Below are 8937 nucleotides of genomic sequence, written 5' to 3'. Positions count from 1 at the left end.
CGCCACGCAGTGTAGTTGATTCTTTCACCCTCAGGGACCGTGTGGCGCATGTTTCGACAAGATCGCTTGCCAAAGCAAACTGCCAGTTCGCCGTAACACGTTACTGTCTCCTACAATTACGATGAACCGACGAAGTGTGGGATGTGACACGTCTACACCGCTTGCACTGGTTTGTAAGTCAACCAACATCATTGAGTTCTTCGCTTCGGTTTCATTTCCAGCAGTCGCGTCTCGGACGCGCAAAGGCAACAAAAATGTTGGTAGCACTGTCCGTCTTGCTTTCATTCTAGCCAAGTAATCGTAGTCATCCTAGTGGAGGTGCGAATACATAGAGGAACTCGGTGGGAGAAAGTCTGTTCTTCGGAGCGGCGCCCGACTCGAAGCTCACTTCGGTGGAATGCAAAACAGCAGTAGCGACGCTGTACTGCTAAAGCATGTATTTCTGTACACAAGCTGGGCAAAAAGCATGATCTTCACTTTGATTATCTCTTTCCGCACGGAATGCATTGTTCTGCCTCATGTCCCGTTATACTAAGTCGGTCACATGGCTTCTGGTTCTTTGAGACCATGCTAACGGTGAGAAGGGAAGTGTGTGTGCAAGAAAAGGGGAAAAAAGAGCAAGATATGTATTTCTTCTACCCCTGCCCCTAGCATGAATGTCTGTCGCACCCTACAAGGTCTACGGAAAGTAGCCTAGTTGCCTACGTCGTATCAGTTTACCGTATTAAACAACTCTATAGTATTTTTATATTTATTATAAAACCATCATTATAATTTCATCTTTAGGAAAAAAATTTCTGCTCATGTTTCGTTGCGCCTGTTTCCGTGTTCTGCTCTGGTGAGTTATTGACAAAATCTTGGACTTACCCGGACGGTTCCAGTACACATGAGTAGCCGTCCTATCGTTCACGAGCTCGCCTCGAGGTTGAGTACACCACCAGAGGGAACCTGCGACCTTTTTATTCAACCTGAGTTCTACAAATCTAGATCGAGGGACCACGGACCAGCTGTACAGAGAAAATCTCTGGTTACAGTGTGACAATAACAGTACATGATCTAGCTATGGCCTTTATACTTTGTACAGATGATATGGTAACTTCTTAGTACCATTATTATATTGGAGCCAGGACGTCATTCTCCCAAGACCTTTCTCCCCTGTTGTAATCGCCGAGATTCCATACGGACTAACATCACAGTTGTGAACAGCGTGCTTTTTGCTACTTTTCCCTTTTGTTACCCACATCTCGCAGACACTGAGAATACCCCCTCTGGGGAGTACTTGACATCCTTCTGGCTCCGTCTGATTAGAACCAATCAAAACCTTTCTCAAGGTCATAAAATACTGAAGAAGTGTATGTTGATATGCTTCGATAATTGGAGTATCAGCCGAATATACATCTTTTCGATGCTGCTCTCCCTATGGTGAGGTCTCCTTCCACATGTTAGTCTGTACGGAATATTCTGGTATATCTATTTATATTAACGGTAATGGATATCTAGCTTCAGTTGTTATCTGCTTGGTATTGCGTGCCCTGAGTTCGTACGGAAAAGGAAAGATTAACCGCTATTTAAACACGGCAGTTACCGTAGCTGTAGATGAATGCTAGTTATACCGAAATAAAATCGCATACACCAGTCAATACGTTTACGTTTCTTTGTATTATCAGAGAGACTGCATAGAGAAATCTCTCAAAAACAGAGTCCCGTACGCGGGTACGAGAGTTGTTTCCTACTTGTTATTCATGATAGCGTTGTCTCAGAGGTGAATGGCACACTGTCTCGTACTTCACTGAGACTCCTATGGCAATCCCTCCGCCGAGAGCTAACTTGCAGTTTTCGTGGCAATCTTCTGGGTGTCCAGCTTAACGGGATGGCAACCAACGGAGTACGGATACAAGAAACTTCAGAGGCATTACCAGACTTTCGCTGTCTCGACCTGCGCTGCCTTCGTGTTTCTGAGCACAGCGTGTTACGTGCCGTTCTTCACGAAATGAGAGTAACGATCCAGCGTATCGCCATGAAGAAAGGATATTACGAGTCCAATGAAAAAAGTGGCTATAGTAAGTAGAAGTGAAACTTTATCCATCAAAAGAAATTGGACGAATTTTCCAGTTCCAACGCTGGTGGTGCTGCAGATGCATGCAAGACGCGCTTTCACCCGGCTTTTATTTGGAAGTATGCAGAGATCCGTCGGAGGCAACACACTTTATAGGTCCGGCATTCTTCTGAGAACGTTGACCGTTTGTCTACGCTGGTCGCTTTTCTCAAACGCGCTTTTCTCTTTCGGCGGTCCCTGCGTCACGTTCGCGACGGTGACGTTTCAGTTTCGTTTCGTGGAGTGTGGAAGAACCCTCCAAGTCTGGAAACCCGGCAGACATCGTGGCAAGTCAGAGGAGAAACGTTGTGGGACGCGCGTGAAAGAATTCGAGAAGAGTTTCAGAGATGCCTCGGCGTGCTTGCCTTTCTTCGTCTTGTGTTCTTTCGCGTCTGCTCTGCTGGTGAAACATCTTGTCTCAACCGTTTTCCTGGTGTGCGCGCGCAGCGGTAACCGCCTTTTCCGTGGGGTGCACCGCCTCTTCGAACCGTTGGACTGCCGTGATTTTCTGGAGCATTCCATCTCAGACTTCTCCCGTTTCCGTGGCGATTTGCCCTCGAAAGACTCGCTTGTTCAACTCCGCGAAAGAGGCGCGATTTTCAGGTTCTGGCTGGCGTACACTGGGCACGCGCCCTCCGCGGTATCGCTGGAATCTCGGTCTCCCGATTCTGCCGCATTCCTCCTCGCTTGTCTGGCGAATTCTCTTTGCTGAACACGCTACTGGTTTTCCTGTCCAGTCGCGATCGATTCGTGCCGAGGGAGGCTTCCTTGCCACAAGCGTTCTCTCCTTACCCCAGCTGCTGTGTAGTCGACCAGCCGGTCGAGGTCTCCTTTTCTAGCGTTTGTTTTTCTCCCGTCTAACTTCTTCGTTGACTTTCCTGTCGCGATGGCGGACATCAAGAACAGCTTCTCTGAGAAGAAGCTGGACATGAGCTTGGACGAGCTCATTGCACAGGAAAACGCGACGAAGGGGCCGCAAAGACGGAACAACGCCGGCAACTCGCAACAGCAGGGAAGAAGGAACCACGGAAGCAGTCAGCGACAAGGTCCCTACTCCCGGTCGTCCGGATCGAACTACAGAGATGCTGTTGGTGGGTTTTTCACCTTGTTCGTCACAACAAGATCAAGTGCAAGCAGTGGCAATCAGAGAACAATGGAAGCAGGACTCTGTTACGCTCTCTACAAGGAATTCCTAGGTTCCTCTTAACCCTGTTACCTGTTCTGCATGAACTGCGCAGTGAAGACTGACTCTGACATCTCGCCAAATCCACTGCGACGCATGCGAACTTCTCACGTTTTCTCTGCCTCGATTTAGTTCAGTTCCTTTTTCCTGAGTCCACCTGTGACTTCTCGGGAAACGCACTTCGATGCATGCGGCTTTTCGTCTCTCGCTGTCTCACTCTCTTAACAGAGATGGTATCTTTAAGACGTCTATGTGTTCAATGACAACTTTGCGCAGAGGATATGGTAACTTCTTTGTACCACCTTATATTGGGGTTCGACGGCGCCTGGGCACCGGCCGCCTCTCTGTGTTGCTCTTCACTTCATCTTTTTTCACCTTTTCGTGTCTTTTCTCTTCCCGTAAACCTTTCTCTCGTGTCTGCACCGGCCACCGAATTACGTTCGCTGTCGTGAGCATTTGTAAAGGAGCCCTTTTGCGCTCTGAGGAGTTTTCTCTCTTGTTTTGCTGCACTTGTGTCGCAACCATAAACTCTCCCTGAACTTGGCGATTCAATCCCTTCACGTTAGAACTTAATGGAGAGGGGATTTCGACTGGCTTTCGACATTAAGGTTGTTCCATGTCGGTTATGTTCCTGCCAATACACCTTTTATGCTTGGTGTGTGCTGGAAGTCTGCCTTTTGTACTTGTGAGTTTCTATCTCGTCGGGCGGTCTCCGGCTTGCAACAGCCTTCTCGGTTTGTGCGGCTTCTCTCGTCCGGCCAACGTGTCTCTCATAGATGTTCGTGGCTTCCCCTCTCCCCCGCCCCCTGAGGTTTTCCTCTGTCCACTGTAAAGAGCGGTATCTCTTTTTGCTTTGTCGCCGCCTCGCCGCCTTCGTTTCTTTGGCGTGTATTTTTCTGTCGTTCTCTCGTCTGCATTTCCTTCTTCCGGTCCTGGCACCCTCGCTGTCCGGATTCTCCTTTGCAGTCTCAGAAACAAAAACACACTGCTGAAACATGAATCTTCACAACTTGAGCTTCCGTGGTTGCGGTCTTCGCGTGTCTTCCAGAACACAAACTGTACAAAGTGTATGCTTTCTACAGGGCGTGAGTACCTCCTGGAGGGCTCTGGGACCCAGGGGGCCTTCAAGTCCGGCGGCCCTCGACCTGGCGGCCCTACTCCGTTTGTCCCACACGTTTACACCGTGAAAGTGAAGAACCTTCCTCTCGACGTTCCCGAGAGAGAACTGGAGAATCTCCTTCGGCGGCACTTCGGCGTCTGCGGCAGCGTCGTGCGCATCATCTTCCGACAGAAGAACCCTGGCGAAGCGTGAGTCGACAGAAACGCGAATTTTTGAGTTTCTGTAGTGTTTTTTAACGTTTTTTGGAAGCCGAGGCGACGGAGGCGTTATCAAGGGGGTCTGGACACGGAGTGTGTGAGCGCAAATTTTGGAGTCTTGGTCTTTTGGATATCTACACCATTTGAATGGTCGGCAGTGAGCAGACTCCCCGGTTTTATCCGAAAGGTCTTTGGGAGATAGCGATAGCGGCGTGTTTGCTCGTCTTCTTTCAAGAGAGAATATCCGTTCATCTAGACGTCTGACATTTCCATGGTGGTTGAGAACATCCACACTGTTGTTCGTACAGAACGGAGAATGGCATACTGCATTTTTGACTCCATTGCTACGATAGCATCACTTTGCTGGGAAGGCACTTTTTGCGTACGGTGTGTCAAGAGTAGAGCTGGAGGTGTAGGGTTGCTGTAGAAACGGGGAAATACGATTACCGTCACACTGGCCAAAAGCCTCGTAAAATACTTGAACAAGGTGAAGAACAGTCAATTTTTAAAATCGGAGACAGCCGAGTCCCTACAGTATTGTTTGCGAATGTTTCGTTCTTCAGCTACATCGGCTTCAACGAATCGTCGTCATGTTCCAAGGCGTTGGCGGAGCTTCAAGGCAGTAAACTGAAGGGTCGCGTCTTGACAATCGAGAAGGTGAGGCACTCTCTTTTTTTAAAACGAGCCCGTAAATACGCACGTATTACACAATTGTGATCTAAAACTGTGCGTCTTAAATCGAATAAACAGAGAAGTTTTGTGTAAATTGGTCGTATATCCGAGGAACTAGTTCGTGAAAAGTGAACCCTGCATGCAATCGTAAATCATCTCTGTATTTCGAGGTCGGCCGAAACCCATGGCGACTGTAATGGTTTTCCTCAGTGCACAAACCATGACGCATGCATGCAAAAGAGCGCCGTCGAGAAGTGTCGTGTTGCCTCCCGGGTGAAGCATCTACTGTGCCTTGCAGTCCCACCTTTTTCGCATCTTGTTTTTTCTCCTGCTCACATCTTGTCTTTTTCTTCTCTCTGTCTTTCAACCTGCCTTATTTCTCTCATCTTGTGTCATTGTTTTTGTTTAGGGCCAGCCAACAGGTCCCGCGCCTCCTCGGGGGCCTGGGGGCGACTTTGCGCGGCGAGGTCCGACTGGTCGTAGCGCGGGAGTTTCCCCAGCGAGCGTTGTACCTCTCCAAGCCGGGGCTTACGGAAACTTCGCGGTGAATGTACATCCGAACTTCGCGCGCGGAGGGCCTCCCTCGGGCCTTCTGGGGCACTGTCCGCCCACGCTTGCCTTCGTCCCCAGAGACGGCGCCTTCACCAACGGAGGCGGGGCGGAATGGTACGTAGACGCGCGAGCTGCGCCGGCGCCTGTCGTCTCGCCTGTCGCGTACGGAAGTTCTCACGGACCGTCGCTTGTCGGAAAGCAAGCTGCTACACAGGTACGACACCAGGCAAGGGATACAAGAAAGAAGGAAACGAAAAGAAGGGGAGAAGAGACGGTGAAAGGAGGCAAGGGAGTTAGTGGAGACAAGATAAAGGAGTTAAATAAAGAGAGATAAGATAAAGGAGATACGGGAGAAAAGATATGGAAGTGAAGCTGTAGATGCTTTTCAGCAGAGAAGGTTCACACGTCCAAAAAACAAACGTACAGAAGTGAGAAGAGAGATAGTGCTGTTCGGGAAACTAAAAACGAATACTCGAAGGTAAGAGGCGCGTCAACAAAGCGTTTCATGACGGACACGGTGGTTGGCGGTTTGATGGTGTTCGTGTGAAGCCTGTGGTGTCTCGGTGTTTTTCGTAAAAAAACAAGACTTTCGTTTAGAGCTGCAGTGCCAAATGAAGAAAGCGGCAAATAGAGACATCTGGAAGCGTTGACGCGTGTTGTTGCTTTCAAATGTACAAGAGGCCTGCAAAAAAGCGTCTTTTTTATTTGCGGTGACTTTGTTGCTCCTCACTGGTACAACTCCAATCGAAGAGCAGAGCCAGTGTAGAACCTTGAATATGCAATATGACTACAGTTAGGAGATACAGGCAACCCATGCCTTCATGATTATACCCCGCCTTGTAGATGATTACCGGGGACTGTGGTCACTTCAGGATGTACATGGAACCTGCTTTCTAATGGGAAAAAAAGGGGAAGTGTATACCAGCGCGACTCTGTCAGAGAAACGCGTCCTCTCGATGTGTTCGCGGACACTTCTGTTTATTTTTAGAGTGATATATGCAGATGTCTGCTTGGCTTGCTTTTTTGCATGTTTTTCTTCCAGGCGGGCACGACTATCATCATTTCGAATGTTCCCTGCGATTTGACTGCTCAAGAACTGCAAGATGCTTTCTCCGTTGTCGGCGCCGTGCTCAGAACAGAACTTCTTCTGAACGCGTCTGGGGCTCCCACGGGGCGAGTGGCTCTCACCTTCGAGACTCGCCACGCAGCGCTAGAGGCCGTTCGGCGCTTCGATGGAGGCGACTTGAATGCCCACACAATCCGAGTTTTTCTCGAGTAAAGCACTGTTCCATCAATCCAAAAGCGACTTGTAAGAAGATCAAGGAGGGCAGACACTGAGCAGCCTGCAGCAGTCCACCGGGAAGAGGGGTACAGCGAGCAAACCGAACTTGGTTGTACGTCAAAAGAACTGGACTCCTGCTCAAACAATCTTAGGTACTCAACGTTCACGCATCATCAAGAACTCGGTTGTATGTGCCTGATAATCACTGGAGTCGTGCCCGGTCTACGAAGCAGAGCCTTGTTCCCGTGGTTTGCCTTCTATGTGGTTGTCTCGCGTTTACTCAACAGAAGATAAAGTACTAAATCTGGGTGTCTGTAAGGGTAGGAGAGGCGGCAGCGTCTGTGTGGAAGCGTAGGTCGCGCCCGCACGGATGCCGGGTGGGACCACAAGCCAGAGAATTGGGTCTGTAAATCATACAGTTTCGAGAGAAACTGTGTAACGGTGGGACGGAGGCGTCCTAGCCCTGGGGGGGGGGCTCCTGTTGAAAAGAAGAAAAGTGATCCCCGGGTGTTGGGCTCGAAACGAGGCACAGATGGATAAGTATTTTTGGAGCACTGGACCCAGTCCAGTTTCGGAGGAGGGGGACGGAGGGAAAAAACGGATTCAGAGACAGGGGTTTGTCACATCAGCTTGCATGCATTTTGTCGGCCTGCCACGGCGCCTCTTTGGAAAGATGCATCCCCACCTTTCGACTCCGGAGGGATAGTGAGGTGGGGAACGTCGTCTTTGCCGGGACACAGGCAAAAAGGTTGTCGACACCGGGAGCATGCACGCATGTGTAGACAGAGGGTGCATGTTTGGCGAAGGGCGGTGTGTGAAACAGAAAGAACCGTCGTGGTTTACACGATTCCGTGCAGGAGGCCTGTCATCTTTATCGGTCTGCGGGAAGGTTGGTATGGACCTCGTGCTAGGATGGAGTGTTACGGCGGCTGCGCACCGAGTACCCGGTTGGCTCTCGGGGGAAAACGTGCTCGGTTTCTCTGTCGCCGTGTCTTGTACATCCGCATATTTTATCGAGGACATCTAATATCTTCAATCGATCTTGGAAAAAAGGAGAAAATCAAAAGCCGCTAGGTAGAAAAATGCTAGACTTCCTCCTCGAAGAGGGGGAAAGATCGGAGTTAGCTCGCGGTGCATGCGCGCTGCACAACCTAGTGAGAAGACGCTAATTCCCCGGCGAAACTTTGACTTACTAAACCAGCATGGGATGATAAATATAACAGGATGCGATTGACAGTGGACGAGCAAATGAAACAATGTGCTTCAATGCAAAATATCACTTAAAACAGTGTGCCCGACCAGACACAAAAAGAAACCTTCGCCTGAAGTCACGAGGATTCTGCTCGTGCCGCTGTTGCCTCTTGCGATGCATACCGCTGCCAACAGCAATTCATTTACCCAGATCTACACCTCAATTCGCAGTGCTTTTGGTATTCAGAGATGCGAGCACACCTCTGTCACATTCGTAAACGCCTTTTATTCGGCTCTGTCTCTGCATAGTTATCTTAACTATGTTCTGTCAACATGCTTATTCACACAACCGCTTTCTACACATGTGGTAATTCCACGATCTTGTCCATAGTACTATCCTGCCGTTGTTGAAATTGGGAAGCGGATCCCTTTGCCCTGCATCTCGAAGTCTGAGGGCTTGTGAGTTTCAAGAGCACCCCTTGCCTTTTCTTGGCAGGCATATGCTATGATTTTGAGTAGGGCGTGTTTAGACAGTTTTCGACATCTCTGAGCACGGTGTGTGTCCAGTAGTTGGGAATGCGATTGAGTGCATTCCCACAGCCCCTGCTTCCCACGAATCATGCCAAAAATACAGTAGTTCTGGAG

At 49.5% G+C, this 8937-nt stretch overlaps 1 protein-coding gene across 1 annotated transcript; it reads left to right on the top strand.

The window, feature by feature from the left end:
- Positions 1-2206: 2206 nt before the first annotated feature.
- Positions 2207-8343, top strand: TGME49_305850 (RNA recognition motif-containing protein). The gene is made up of 5 exons (XM_002370316.2): positions 2207-3186; positions 4361-4586; positions 5159-5252; positions 5677-6033; positions 6862-8343. The coding sequence occupies exons 1-5, from the start codon at positions 2982-2984 to the stop codon at positions 7096-7098; spliced, it is 1119 nt and encodes a 372-aa protein (XP_002370357.1). The 5' UTR covers positions 2207-2981; the 3' UTR covers positions 7099-8343.
- Positions 8344-8937: the final 594 nt, after the last annotated feature.

Source organism: Toxoplasma gondii, chromosome IX (genome assembly GCF_000006565.2).
Source record: "Toxoplasma gondii ME49 chromosome IX, whole genome shotgun sequence".
Taxonomy (NCBI): domain Eukaryota; phylum Apicomplexa; class Conoidasida; order Eucoccidiorida; family Sarcocystidae; genus Toxoplasma; species Toxoplasma gondii.
The sequence above is the reverse complement of the archived record's forward strand: the minus strand, read 5'-3'. Positions and strand labels throughout refer to the sequence as shown.

What these genes read in the sequence shown, in the direction of transcription:
- TGME49_305850 (XM_002370316.2), top strand. Translation starts at nt 2,982, where the DNA reads ATGGCGGACATCAAGAACAGCTTCTCTGAGAAGAAGCTGGACATGAGC. An exon ending in CAGAAGAACCCTGGCGAAGC is followed by an intron (nt 4,587 to 5,158) that starts GTGAGTCGACAG and finishes TTCGTTCTTCAG; the next exon opens with CTACATCGGCTTCAACGAAT. An exon ending in GAAAGCAAGCTGCTACACAG is followed by an intron (nt 6,034 to 6,861) that starts GTACGACACCAG and finishes TTTTTCTTCCAG; the next exon opens with GCGGGCACGACTATCATCAT.